Raw genomic sequence first — 14,580 nt, forward strand, 5'->3', positions numbered from 1 at the left:
CCACCCAAGTTCTCTGGGCCTGGAGGTTATCACTGTCTGCTTTTTGAGGCCTTACCCCGGTGGCCACTGAGGAAGGAGCTGGGGGGGGGCCTCTGTGTTGGTCACTCGTCTCAGACCACTGAGCAGTCCTCATGGTTACTGGCTATCTGTCCAGTCTGAAGATCCAGCCGCCCCTCCCTTCTCTTTCTCTGGCTCCAGTAAGCCAGGCATCTCAGCTCCATGCAGAATCTTCTTCACTTCTACCTCCAGGTCTTTACCCTGCTCTCCGGCTTTTCTGCCTAGTTAGATTCATCCATCCATGCTTTGAGGCTCCCTTCCCTCATGCAAGCTTTGTGTATTGCCCTAGGCCACGTTGATCCCTTTCTAACTTGATCTCCTGATAAGCCTAGTAATCAAAAACAATAGCAAGCTGTTGGCTGGGCATGGTGGCTCACAGCTGTAATCTCAGCACTATGGATGGCTGATGTGGGTTAATTAGTTGAGCCCAGGGATTTGAGACCAGCCTGGGCAACATAGTGAGATCTCATCTCTACAAAAATAAAATAAAATAAAATTAGCCGGGCATAGTGGCATGCACCTGTGGTCCCAGCTATTCAGGAGACTGAGGTGGAAGGAATGCTTGAGCCTGGAAGGTCAAGGCTGCAGTGAGCTGTGATCACACCACTGTACTCCAGCCTGGGTGACCCTGTCTCCAAAAATACAAAACAAAAAACAGAATAGCAAGCTATTAAGAGCACAGGTCTTGAATTAACATAAACCCAGGTTTGAATTCTGTGTGTTATTCAGGATGACTGGGTTGCAAGTGACAGAAAGCCAGTGTGAACTGCATCATCCTTAGCAAAAAGGAATGTGTTAGCTCATATGACCAGATCATGAACTGGCAACATGAACACTGTCAGCGCTTATTCTCCCCCTTTCCCTGATCCTCTCTGCGAGGCTACTTCATTCTTACCTGGTTGTCCCTTGAGGGTGGAACCTTGGCTGTAGGCAGTCCTGGGCTTGCACCCTTAGAACCCAGCACTATAAAGGAAGGAGCTCTTTTCCCCACCTGCAGTTGGAAAAGTCCCACTGGGCCAGCCTAGGTCACTGGCCCTTCCTGCGGCCAAGGAAATAACATGTCTTACCAGAAGAAGCAGGGGGTGGGAAATAGGCTGACAAAAGGAATTGTTGCCACAGCTCCTTACTACACAGGTGGCTTTGGCTAAGCACCTAATCCCTCTAAGCCTCAGTATCCTCATCTGTAAAGCAGATGCGTGGATTAGATGAGATAGTGCAGGTAAAGACCTAGCATTGCACATAGTTGGTGTTCAATAAGGGGGTGGAAGCTACTGAGTAGAGGGGACAGGAAGACTTAGTTGACCTAGGGAAGGCCTACTCAACCTGTCTTGCCTGCCTCTAGAAAATGAAATTTCTCCCAAGAGCTTGCCTCCCTGTCCGGGGGTACTCTACCAGTCAGTATGGATCATCTTTGGAAATGGCAGGAAGGGATCTCGGAAAATTTGGGAAGCAACAGCAGTATCGACAGAAGACAGTCTTTGCAGTGCCTCTAAGCTGATGTTTGCCACTACAAAAGGAGTAACTGGTCGTTGTGACTGTTTTAATCAGCCAGTAATTGCTCAGTATGGACCTAGGGCTGAGCTCAGAACTCTGGAGAAATACAGATTCGTGGTACATGGTGCCTGTTCTTGGCACAAAGGAGACGATGAAACTCACACCTCAGTCATCTTAGGAGGTGGTGGGCTGCTTGTCCCTGGAGGTGTGCAAGTAATTGCAGGGACTCTGTAAAGAGGATTTGGACTCTGATAGGGACATGGGTGAGTTGGGAGAACCTTAAAGGTCACCCCTGTTCTCGAGATGGGAGAGTACAACTCCAGCCTCATTATGCCAGACTGAGTTGGTGCTGAAGTGCTCCCTGCAGTGGGCTGGTGGGATTTTGGGAAAAGCTTCATCAGGGAAGCCTTCCCAGAGAAGGCAGCACTGGTCCTGGAACTTCGGTGCATCTGTGAACAGCAGATGACCAACTGTTTAGTGAGAGGGACGGGCCTCCAAAGATGTATCGTGAGGTGGTACTCCACTTCCTGCTGTGTCTCTCACATCACCTTGCTTCTGCTGCTCCTTCTCAGGTTCTACTGTGGACTGCTAAGAAGAGGAGTACCAGCAGCCCAGCCTGACTTCCTCACAGTGCTGGAATCAAGCGAGCAGGAGGCCCTATCCATTTCAGTCTCTCTAAGGCACATTTCATTGGAGGGCTCTGATTGGCCAAGCTCTGGTCACATGCCCATCCCATAGACCAATCATGATGGACCCGACTATGGGATGGAGGATAAAAGTATAAGCTCAGGAGCCCAATCATTTGGGTTCACATCCTTAGCTGTGTGACCTTGAGCAAGTTATTGAGCCTCTTGGGCCTCAGTTTTTTCATTTGTAAAATGGAGGTACTATTTCAGCCTTGAAAGGTTTCTGAGAGGATTAAATGAGATAATACATGTGAACAGCTAACAGTAGTGCCTGGAATATAGTAAGTTCTCAACTAAGGTCAGCTGCCATCATCCATCCTCAAGTTTCATGCTTTTCAGCCACGAATGCATCCTTTGCCTTTCTTGATTTCCTCCATCATTCAGTAGGGGAGAAACCCCAGCAGTTACACCTGTTCAGCTGTTTCCTTCCTGAATCACAGGGAAGCTAAGGTCGGGGCAGCTGAAGTCCACCTTCTCCTTGACTGCAGGGCCAGACCCCAGTATTTCGAGCAAAACCCTATCCCTAGAACTTAATTGTGTGTGTCTCCTCCTGTCCTCAAGTCCCCAGACCTCTCTGTGGCTAATCTCAGGGGAAGATTTTGGTGGAGGAGGAGAGAAGAGCTGACTTCTCTCGTCTGGTTCCTTCCCAGGCATGGCTCTGTCAGCGCTGATGAGGCTGCCCGTACGGCTCCCTTCCACCTCGACCTCTGGTTCTACTTCACACTGCAGAACTGGGTTCTGGACTTCGGGCGTCCCATTGCCATGGTGAGTGTGAAATGGTGCACAGGGCTCTGACCAGCACTGAGGACACTTAGTGTGACTTGAATTTGCTGAGTGACCTTAGACAAATCACTTCTCCCTTATCTCCCAGTAAACTGAGAGAATAGGCCTGGATGCCTTCATATCCTTAGCTCTATGACTTGGCCCGTCAGGCAACTGCCAGCAAGTGAGGGGCCTGAAGAGTCATACGGTGCCCCGACTCTCATGGGGGAAATGGTGGTCCTGAACAGTCATACTGTAATACTGTAACCCCCTCTGGCCCGTGTCTGGAAGCAGGTGAACCAGGTTGAACCAAATCACCAAGGCAAAGCGGTATGGGAAAGGAAGTGGAGCACCCCACCCCCACCCCCGTCTCCCCTGTCCTCCATTACCTTGGGATAGTATTATTTTTTCTGGAATTGAAGCGCGTAGGCTGATTTTGCATATTATATATGACTGTGAGCCATGGGTAATTTTTAGTGCCATCCAGTGAAACCATCCCCTGCCCTCCAAGGCTACTTCATCCTTTAGTATCCAGTGGTGGCCTCCACAGAAGAGATTAATGCTGGGAGGGCACCAGTGCCCCATGCTTGTAGTGGGAGGATGGATGATAGATAGATAGATAGATAGATAGATAGATAGATAGATAGATAATTGACAGATGATAGATAATAAATAGACGAATGTGAAGAAAATTAAGTGAGGTATCACCAGGTATCAAGTCATTATTTGGTAGTGGGGGCACAGTGTAACTATTCATGGCCCCCAGACCCCTCCCACCCAACTTGCTGGCAGTTGCCTGACGGGCCACAGTCATAGAGCCAAAAGATATGAAGGCATCCGGGCCTATTCTCTCAGTTTACTGGAAGATAAACGGGAAGTGACTTTTGGAAGGTCACTCAGCAAATTCAAGTGTAAAAATAACAATCTCCAGTGCTGAAACTGGCACTTTGTACATGCTAGTGATCATGCAAATTAGCAAAGCCCGTTTGGGGCCGGGCATGATGGCTCATGCCTATAATCCTAGCACTTTGGGAAGATGAGACGGGAAGATGACTTGAGTCCAGGAGTTTGAGACCAGTCAGGGCAATATAGTGAGACCCTGTCTCTACAAAAGATTTGTAAATTAGCTGGGTGTGGTGATGTGCACTTGTAGTCCCAGCTACTGAGAGCTGAGCTGGGAAGATCTCCTGAGCCTGGGAAGTCGAGGCTGCAGTGAGCCATGATCACACCACTGCACTCCAGCCTGGGTGACACAGTGAGACCCTGTCTCAAAAAACAAACAAAAAGCAAAGCCTTTTTGGAAAGCAGTAATAATTCATAAGTAACAGCTTGGCAAGATTAGTACTTAGAATAGTGCCTAACACAGTAAGTGTTTAATGCACTTTTATTGAATGAATAATAATTAGAGCAAAGTTAGAATAGCGGCTAACATCGAATGCTTACTCTGTTCTAAGCTCTTTATATGTTTCAGTTTATTTAATTCTCATATCAATGCTATTGCTAATCTCCATTTTATAGATGAGGAAACTTGAGGAGAGAGAGAATAAGTAGCTGGCTTGAGGCAAGCCCAGCGGCCAGCATCTGCCCAGGCATTCTGACCCCAGAGCCCCTTCCTGACGAGGTTGAATTCTCTGTCACATAAATATCCAGAACCCTAATATATTCATCCCTGCTGACCCGGTAATACCCTTCCAAGAATCTTCCTGTAGGGATATAATCATCAAGAAGACAGCAGTTTCCTCTAACTCAAAGATGTTCATTGCAGTGGTGTTTATGATAGCCAAACCTTAGAAGTGACTTGAGTGTCCAGCATTAGGGACTGGGTAAATCAGTTTTGCTATGTCCATTATAGAGAATGTTTCCTGGCCATTAAGCACAAATTATGGATACTATAGAGCAACCTGGAATATTTACGGAGAAAAAAGGTTCCTAAATGACATGCAGACTGACTAATTGCAAGTCAATAACGAGCTTGTCTACCTGGTATCAAAGACCTGATGAGCATAAAGAAAAGCTGTCCTGGCAGTGCTGTCAGGGAGTGACAGTGGGTGCTGGTTCTCCTTCCTGCAGACTTTTTGGAGGTTGCCTTTAAATGTGGAAAAATAAGAGGAATTGAGCCAAGAGTTGGGGCAACTGGTTGGGTTTGTGGGTGACCTAGGGCAAGTCACTGTCCTGGGCTTCATTTCTCTCTCCAAGAAGACTGGTTGGACTGGCTGCTCTGAACCTTCTAGCATGAAGGAACCACATACTGGGAGCCAAAGAAGCTGCCCATCAAACTGGTGCTAGAGAGAGATGAGGCCAGGAGTGGGCTCGTGGCTCCCCTCACTCACTAGGACCCTGCTTCTACTGGCATAACAGGGTCTCCTATTGGGCAAATCACTTCCCCCATCCCGCTCAGAGCTTCTGTGACCACTGTAACCCTAAGTAGGACTTGGTAGAGAGTAGACATTTGAAAAGCTCATGTATACGCTAGAGATTTTCATCAAATGTATGCATAATAGTCGCAAATTTGTTAAAACATTTACAAGTTATAAAAGTAACATGTCATAGATGTAACATAGTTGTAACATAAAGAAGTGTTAGACTCTCCCTACCCCTTTCCTGTCCCACTGCTGACAGTTTGGGGAACACCCCTTTCACTCTTTTCTCTGCTTATACAAACATATATACATCCTTCTCTCTTCTAACCATACTGAGATTTTGCTTTATACTTTATTTTGCAACCTGCTTGTTTTCCTTTAGAATATATCATATGGTGGGCATGGTGGCATGTAATTCCAGCACTTTGGGAGGCCAAGGCAGGAGGATCGCCTGAGGCCAGTCCTGGCAACATAGCAAGACCCTGCTTTTACAGATAATTTAAAAATTAATGGGGCTTGGTGCCTGACACCTGTAATCCCAGCACTTTGGGAGGTCGAGGTGGGAGGATCGCTTGAGCCCAGGAGTTTGTGACCAGCCTGGTCAACATAAGGAGACCTCATCTCAATAAAAGAAAAAAGAAAAAAAAACAGAATATATTATAGATCTCTCTCCATGTCAGTACATATAAGGTGTCATTTCTGTTAATGGCTGCTTAACCTTCCATGGTAAGAAGTACTATCAGGGATTCAACTGGTCCTGTTTGATTGAAGAGTCAGCCTATTTCTGATGTTTTGCTATCACAGAGTATTTTAGCAAGTATGTATATGATGTAGGTAGAGAGACAGATACACACATGCATGCTGAGTAAGACAGAGAGGGAGAGAGAGATTGAGATTGCTGCATTCTGTGAGTTTTATTTCTGCAGGTTTATTTATCCAATATGGCATTTCTGTGTTAAAAGAGATAACCATCTAAATCCTTCCTTGAAACTTGTGGGCATTACGTGTGTTTTCAATCAACAGATACTAGGAGTACAGTTTGGGGGTTGTGAAATGCTTTGACCCTGCATAGGGGTTTTCATGCTGGCCTGGACAAGGCCAGGGCTCAGAAGAGAGAGCATTCCAGAAGGAGGAACTGCCCCGGCCTGCCTTCCTCTCTCTGGGAAGGTAGGGAAGGAAGAGTTGAAGCTACTTTGTAGAGCATTCTTATTTTCTCCTTTGTCTCCTAATGTGTACTTTGATCCTGGTTTGGAAGCAGTCCCTCCACACCAGGGCCTAGCACTCAGGAGACTGATCTTGGAGTGCCAGAACCTGAAGGGTCCAAGTAGGCCCTCTGGGCCACCTCTCTTGTATTATAGATGGGGAAACTGAAGCCCAGAGAAGGGAAGGATTAGCCCAGGGTCACCCAGCAAGTTGGTGCCACAACGGAGTCCCTGAGAAGCCTACCAACTCCCAAGCTGGCATCAGGGTCATGTATTTGGTATCTGCTGGGTGAGGGGCGCAGGGTCAGGCCTTGCCTGGAATTGCATCTGCTCTGTGTCTGGGGACAAGTCTGTTACCTCCTCTGGGACTCAGCTTTCCTGTCTGGATAAACCTTTGTCCCAGGGCTGCCAAGAAGGTCCAGCGATCACAGAAAGAATTAAGTGTACATGATGGGGGTAGGGGGTGAAAGGAGTGGGGGTGGGCGGCATTAGGGGCAGACTCCCTTGAGGCCTGAGGGCCGTGTGGAGCTGTGCCCAGGTGAGCCCATTCTTCCATTTGCTCCCCAGCTGGTATTCCCTCTTGAATGGTTTCCACTCAACAAGCCCAGTGTTGGGGACTACTTCCACATGGCCTACAACGTCATCACGCCCTTTCTCTTGCTCAAGGTACTGTCCCAGGGCCCCCACTCTCTCCTGTCATCCCCATTCTTTGCAAACGTGGCAGGAAGGTGATGCTAAGCCCTGTGTCCTGACTCAAGCACGCTCCTGCCTGTTGCTGGGGGGTGAAGGCTGTGACAGAGCAGCATGTCCAGGGCCTGGGGCCCAGGGGAGGCCGAGCTGCCGGTGGCCTGGAGGGATGGAAAATATGCCCCAAGGAAGGGCTTTTGATTCGAGCCTCAGCCTGGCGTGCCAGCGGGGGAAGCAGAGAGGTGTTCAGGTAGAAGGACCTAAAAACAAGGCTGTGCTTGGGAAACCATAAAACATTTGGGGAGGCTGAGGCAGAAGTGACTGGGGGTCCAGGGAGAGGTCAGGGACCCACTGGGAAGAGAGGAAGAAGCCAGGTGGCAGGAGAGGCAGCAGCAGCAGCTGAACTCCATCCTCTGCCCTGGAGAGCCCTGAGATGTCACTGGGAGCACAAGCAGGAACTGCTGGCTTTGCACTTTGCCGAGTAAGGGCTTTAAAACTACTATAGGTTGAGCATCCCTAATCCAAAAATCTGAAATCTGAAATGCTCCAAAGGAGTCTGAAATTTTTTAAGCACTGTCATGATACTATAAGTAGAAAACTCGGCGGGGCGCAGTGGCTCGAGCCTGTAATCCCTGCACTTTGGGAGGGAGGCCGAGGCAGGCGGATCACCTGATGTCGAGTTCGAGACCAGCCTGGCCAACATGGTGAAACTCCATCTCTACTAAAAATACAAAAAAAAAAGTAGTTGGGCATGCTGGCAGGCACCTGGAGTCCCAGCTACTCGGGAGGCTGAGGCAGGAGAATCACTTGAACCCGGGAGGTAGAGGTTGCAGTGAGCCAAGATCACGCCATTGCACTCCAGACTGGGCAAGAGAGACTCCATCTCAAAAAAAAGAAAAAGAAAAAAATTACAAAAAACTTAGGGCCGGCATGGTGGCTTACGTTTGTAATCCCAGCACTCTGGGAGCCCAAGGCAGGCAGATCACTTGAGGTCAGGAGTTCGAGACCAGCCTGGCCAACACGGCGAAACCTCATCTGCATTAAAAATACAAACAAGTTAGCCAGGCGCGGTGGTGTGCACCTGCAGTCCCAGCTACTTGGGAGGCTGAGGCAGGAGAATCACTTGAATCCAGGAGGTGGAGGTTGCGGTGTGCCGAGATTCCACCACTGCACTCCAGCCTGGGCGATGGAGCAAGACTCCGTCTCAAAAAAAGAGAAAATTCTACACATACGTACTTAACACAAACTTTGTTTCATGTACAAAATTATTTAAAATGTTATATAAAATTACCTTCAGGCTGTGTGTGTAAGGTATATATGAAAGATAAATGAATTTTTCCAGGCATGATGGCTCACACCTGTAATCTCATACTTTGGGAGGCTGATACAGGAGGATCGCTTGAGCCCAGGAGTTTGAGACCAGCCTGGGCAACATAGTGAGACCCTATCTCTACAAAAAATTTAAAAATTAGCTGGGCATAATGGTGCACACCTGTAGTCCCAGCTACTCTGGGGGCTCAGGTGGGAGGATCTCTTGAGCCACTATACTCCAGCCTGAGTGACAGTGAGACCCTGTCTCAAAGGAAAATGAAAGAAATGAATTTCACGTTTAGACTTGCATATGCATTCCCGAGATATCTCATTGTGTATATGCAAATATTCCAAAATCTGAAATCTGAAACATTTCAGATAAAGGATGCACAACCTGTATCACCATTTACTATCACCATCATTTTATATTGAAGAAAAATATTTCAAATCTCCAGTAGTAGGAGGGGTATAATCTCAGAACTCCGGTGTGTTTTCAGTTGAACAGTGGCATTTCAGAAGCACCTGCCCCCATCCCTGACATTTTCTTCATGTTTGCTGGGACCACTCAGAAATCAGAAGGTGCCTTCAGCAGACTGGGCCAGCCACCCAGGGGCAAAGCCAGGGACAGTGGGAGGGCTGGGCCTGAGCCTGGACTCCTGCACTGAAGGCTGGGCTGTCCCCTCCAGCATACAGCTCATGCGTGACTTTGGGAAAGGAGTTGGGCCCTCTGGTCTTTTTGCTCCCTGGGTAAAGTCAGCGGGGGGTGCTGCTCCCGTCCCTCCTGGGTTCATAGGGGTCACGGGAGGATCTGGAGGCTGGGCTGGCCTGCTAAAGGGACCAGCCACTTTTTGGAGTGACATTCCAGCTGGAAGCATCCATCCCACCCCAGGTGTGAGGGGGGAAGCAGAGGGTGTCACATACTGTGACAGAGGTGGGGTCATGCTGCCAACCTCACTCTGAACCCCAGCTCATCGAGCGGTCCCCCCGCACCCTGCCACGCTCCATCACCTATGTGAGCATCATCATCTTCATCATGGGTGCCAGCATCCACCTGGTGGGCGACTCTGTCAACCACCGCCTGCTCTTCAGTGGCTACCAGCACCACCTGTCTGTCCGTGAGAACCCCATCATCAAGAATCTCAAGCCGGAGACGCTGGTGAGGCCACCTCCTGCTCCCTGCCTGTAAGCCCTAGGAGCACAGTCTGTCCTGGGAGGCTGAAGAAATGGCCCCCACCCCTCGCCGCACCTGTCCTTCCACCAAAGGCATTCTGCTAGGTGAGGGCACCGTCGCCTGCGCCAAGCTAGGATGCTCAAGTGTTTTTAGGAAGTGGTGCACAGACTGGTTCCCACCTGGGCCCCTGTAACAGAGGGCGAGGCCCCGGCTAGGGAATAAGGCAGTGGGGGAAGCCTGGGACTGGGAGAAGGGTGGTCAGAGGGGATGCCTGGGGCCCCAGCAACTCCCTGGACTGACATCAACATCCCCCCTGACTCTGCCCTGCCCGTGTCTCCCTCAGATCGACTCCTTTGAGCTGCTCTACTATTATGATGAGTACCTGGGTCACTGCATGTGGTGAGTGATGGGCCCATCTGTTTATCCCAGGGGCCCCGACCACCGGCTAGCTCTGTCACCAACCTCAGGGACACACTGAGCAAGGCTGTCTGGGCTGCAGGTCTCCATGTGTTGAGTCTCATCCCCTGTAAAGGTGCTGTGAGCTCAACCTCCAGTGAGGTTGTCCCCGAGGTTGCCCGGGAGACCCAGCTGCTGTCCCGGGCTCTGGGCCCCGGCTTCCGGCCAGCATCCCCCCAGCATCGCCGCCCCCGCCTAGCCCTCAGTGCCCGCAGCGGCCAGCAGAGGGCAGCAAGCGGCTTTGGTCCTCCCTCGCCAAGCCTGAGCCCTGAGGGTGGGGGAGGAGGATGCGTCCCTGATAAACAACGCCCAGATGGTGATGCGGGGAGGTGGGGGCAGAGCCAGGGACCCCCACCGTGTCGGGCCTGCTCTTTGGGAGTGGAGGAAGCTGCGGGGAGCCAGCTGGATCAGGCTGGGGAGGGGCGTGCTGTTTGTGCTCCCCGCTCTTCACAACTCCCAGAGGGGCACCTTTTCCTACCTACCCCGCCCCTGCAGTCGGGGGAGGCCTCAGAAATGTGGCCTCAGCCTCAGGAGATCCCAGGCCCAGCCTGGGAGGCTTCATCTGTTCCAACCTCCCATCTTACCCAGGAGAAACTGAGGCCAGAGGGAGGAGGGCTCCGTAGGCTGCAGCTGGGAGGTGAGGGCCAGCCCTGGACCCGGCTCACTGCTGAGTTGGTGCTCACGGCACACGCAGTCTGCACGGGCGTTTCCGGGGTGTTTCGGGCCCTGCGATGTCAATCCTCCTGCTCAGCTGGTCCAGGGTCCCTGGACAGGCCTCCTTCCATCTTTCCCTGACCTTTGCCAAAGCCTCTTCCCACAGAAGGTTGGGGAAGGGCGGAGGGGCTAGGAACAGAGAGCTGAAGCCCCAGCAGGAAAGGGGTGTGGGTGAGAAGAGGCAGGCAGGTATACCGGTGAAAGCACAGGTGGGAGAAAGGGAGCCGGTGTGTGGAGAGGGGAGAGGGTGGTATTTTGGGGTGAGGTGTCTGAGGTGGGGGTGGGGCTGTGTGCTGAGTGTGGGTGAAGCGCTTCACAGAGAGGCCCCCGCAGGTACTGTTCTCTTTTTTGACATGTGGCCCTCCATCCTCAGCTCGGGAGGTGCCTCTGTCTCCAGGCTAGTGTGGGGCTAGTGTGGGGCTGGGCTGCTGGTGTCTGCGGTGCATGAGACAGACAACCCCCCAGACACCCCCTTACCCCCACGGAGTGAGTGAGGTGCCCTGGGCGGTGTGGATGCCTCTGGGCCTCTGACTCACGCGTGCCTTGCCTTCCTGTTTCTGTCCCACCTTTGATGCCCAGCACAGGCAGGGGCGAGTGGAGAGGAGCTCCTGTCACCCACGCTAGGCGTTTTGTAAACCATGACGTGGCACTCCACGGGACCCCGTGGGAGCGGGTGCAGAGGTGGTGGGGAAGAGGGCCGCTGAGCAGGCCTCTAAGACACTGGCCTTCCTGTCACAGGTACATCCCCTTCTTCCTCATCCTCTTCATGTACTTCAGCGGCTGCTTTACTGCCTCTAAAGCTGAGAGCTTGATGCCAGGGCCTGCCCTGCTCCTGGTGGCGCCCAGTGGCCTGTACTACTGGTGAGTGGACATCAGCATGGGGGCAGAGGCAGGGGCACTGAGTGAGCCACGGCAGCAACATTCCGCACTTGCCCATGGATCTGCTGTATGGCCCCAGGGAGACTGGCCCTCTCTGAGCCCCTGCTTCCTCTTGTGTCTGGTGGGGACTGTGACAATGCCCTGTGGTGGCCTCTTTGTTTCCATGAAGTCCAGGCCTGGGTGTGGCAGGGAGGTGGGAGGAGAGGGCGAGGTTGCACATTCTCTCTCGATCCTCAAGCCCCTCTCGCTCTGTGCCCCATCTCAAGAACCCCAGTGTTGCCCTGGGGCCGGTACAATCCACCTCCAACACCAAGCCTTGTGGTGGGCTGCGGTTTCCGCCTCTGAAATGGGGATGATGGTACCTGCCTGTCTGCCTCTCAGATGATAAGGATGCTGAGGAGAGAGAGGGGCTCTGTCAAATGTAAAGCACTATGGCGAGGCCAAAGACACACTGGGGCGTTTCATGGCGTAGGGGCTCCTGGCCTGGGGTCTTTGCTCCCTCAGGCTCTCTCTTCTTCCCATCGCAGAGGACTTAGGTCTCAGCCAGTCTCCTAGCCTTCCTCTGTCACTTCTGCCCTGGAGACAGGTCACCCTGGGATTGTGGGTATCATGGGAAGGACAGAGTGGGGGCAGGACTGGGCCCTTCTCTGATGGGAGGCCTCCCTCAGAATGCAAAGGGCCTCCTTTCCTGGGCCAGCTCTAGATCCCTTCCCCGGCCTGTCCCCTGTGTGGCTGAGATGGCCCACTGGGGCTCATCTGTATGCTTTCTGGGGATTAAAAAGAAAGGGTGGCAGCTACAGTGAGCGGGAAAGATGTTAGGGGAGCGCTTCCTGCTGGTTCTTACCCTGGCGTCCTGCCGCCGGGGTAGCTGCCGTTGTAGTGGCAATTGTTTGTTGCTTTCTCGTCTAGTCAGTTTTTGTTGTGTGGAAGTATAAATTTAATGTGACCAGAGAAGCCAGAAATACACATTTGTAGGTATTCTGTTATTTAAATATTGTCAACAAACTCAACATTTAAAAAACAATAACTATACCAGCTAAATCAATATGCTGCCCATGGGCAGTGGCTTAGAGCGGCATAGTTCACTGAGCCCTGGCACCAGAGGACTCTTCTGCCTGCCTGGAGGGCAGCCCGGCTGTCGCACACAGGAGGGATGCCAGGCAGGACGGGGTTGCCACGGCAGCTGCCTCACTCACCCCTGGTCTTTCCAGGTACCTGGTCACCGAGGGCCAGATCTTCATCCTCTTCATCTTCACTTTCTTCGCCATGCTGGCCCTCGTCCTGCACCAGAAGCGCAAGCGCCTCTTCCTGGACAGCAACGGCCTCTTCCTCTTCTCCTCCTTCGCACTGACCCTCTTGCTTGTGGCGCTCTGGGTCGCCTGGCTGTGGAATGACCCTGTTCTCAGGAAGAAGTACCCGGGTGTCATCTACGTCCCTGAGCCCTGGGCTTTCTACACCCTTCACGTCAGCAGTCAGCACTGAGTCCCTGGCACCAGGCTCTGGCACTCTGCTGGGTGGGAGGTGGGCCATAGAGGGTATCTGAATACAGGAGTGGGGGGGGGGTGTGGGTGTGTAACCAGAGACTGAGAGCATGAGTGGGGTCTGCCTCGTGTGTGTGGATTCGTGTGTGTGTGGGGGGGGGGGGGAGAGATTCGTGCGTGTGTGTCTGGATACATGCGTGTGTGTGCGTGTAGATTTGTGTGTGTCTTGTGTGTGTGTGTCTTGTATATGTGTGTCTTGTATATGTGTGTGCGGAGTGCATCATTTTCAGACTCTACTATTTCCGTCAAGTTTCTGTTTGATTTGGATCATCTCAGGATCGGATTCTGTTTTAGAGAGTGTTTCTGGGCCAGGATCCGGGCCCCTGCCCTCCTCTGCACCTGACTACTCTCTCCCTACTCAGGGCTGGTCTGTTCTTCCTGGACATCTTCTGGTAGCCGTGCAGGAGAGGGCTGGGTGGGGCAGAGGCCAGGAGGGGATCTGGTGTGTTGCCCACCCACCACCTGGCTCATCCCTCAGGCCCACCCTGACCCTACATTACATAGGTCACATCAGCCTCCTGTGGCTGCTGAGCAAAGCACTTCTCCTTTTGGGGCCTCATTTGCACTAGATGGGCCTGTGGTCCCAAAGTAGGTCAGTAGGTTGGGGTTGCTGACACCCCTTGGGGGCAGCTTTGGGACAGATGAGTGGCTCTGTCCTGTCATTGCCCTCTCCCTGCCTGGGGGCTATGTGCACTCCAGACTCCACCCAGACTCAAGCCCATGAGGTGTGGAGCCAGCCTGGCCCCCAGGAGCCAGAGGCACCGCCCACTCCCCTGGCATTCCAGCACTCCAGGCGACCCTCCTCTACCCAAAGCTCTGTCCCCCTGCTTCCACTCCAGAAGAACTGTGGCATGTGCTTCGGGCAGCCTAGCCACAGGCTTTGAGTGCCTGCAATCCTGGGGGCTGGGGGGTGGGGTGCCAAAGGCCCTGAGCAAAAGCTGGAGCTCCTCTCATCGAAGCCTGTACAAGGTGCTGGGCCCAGAGGCTTTGCCTTGACAGAGTGGCCCAGGGTTTCGAGGGAGGAGGAAACTCCCCCTACCTAGGACCCTTCCCATGGGGGGTCTACAGAGTCGGGGACAGAAGGGAAGGGACCCACAGGAAGTCACGGTGGTGCCCAGGGATGTGTCAGCCCCCAGCTACGGGGACCTGGGATTCAAGAATGAAGTAAACACAGTCACAGCCCCAAGTGGTGTTGGAGGTGTGTTTTGTCTTTTCTCCCTTTCGTGCTGAGGTGTAGCACACACGGTGTGTCCTACAGCA

The 14,580-nt window shown here is 52.3% G+C and overlaps 1 protein-coding gene across 4 annotated transcripts in view; it reads left to right on the forward strand.

The window, feature by feature from the left end:
- The window catches only part of CLN6 (CLN6 transmembrane ER protein), a 61,294-nt gene extending 46,788 nt beyond the window's left edge, over positions 1 to 14,506 (forward strand). For 3 of the 4 annotated variants that reach the window (XM_055277993.2, XM_055277995.2, XM_055277994.2), the window contains 6 exons: positions 2,888 to 3,002; positions 7,129 to 7,227; positions 9,527 to 9,715; positions 10,074 to 10,129; positions 11,639 to 11,761; positions 12,991 to 14,506. In XM_055277993.2, the coding sequence (XP_055133968.1) occupies positions 2,888 to 3,002; positions 7,129 to 7,227; positions 9,527 to 9,715; positions 10,074 to 10,129; positions 11,639 to 11,761; positions 12,991 to 13,261 (853 nt within the window). In that variant the 3' untranslated portion in view covers positions 13,262 to 14,506. The remainder of the gene's footprint in view (positions 1 to 2,887; positions 3,003 to 7,128; positions 7,228 to 9,526; positions 9,716 to 10,073; positions 10,130 to 11,638; positions 11,762 to 12,990) is intronic. The other variant, XM_063638830.1, reaches the window with a different exon arrangement.
- The last annotated feature ends 74 nt before the right edge of the window (positions 14,507 to 14,580 follow it).

The sequence above is a fragment of the Symphalangus syndactylus genome, chromosome 5 (assembly GCF_028878055.3).
Source record: "Symphalangus syndactylus isolate Jambi chromosome 5, NHGRI_mSymSyn1-v2.1_pri, whole genome shotgun sequence".
Taxonomy (NCBI): Eukaryota; Metazoa; Chordata; class Mammalia; order Primates; family Hylobatidae; genus Symphalangus; species Symphalangus syndactylus.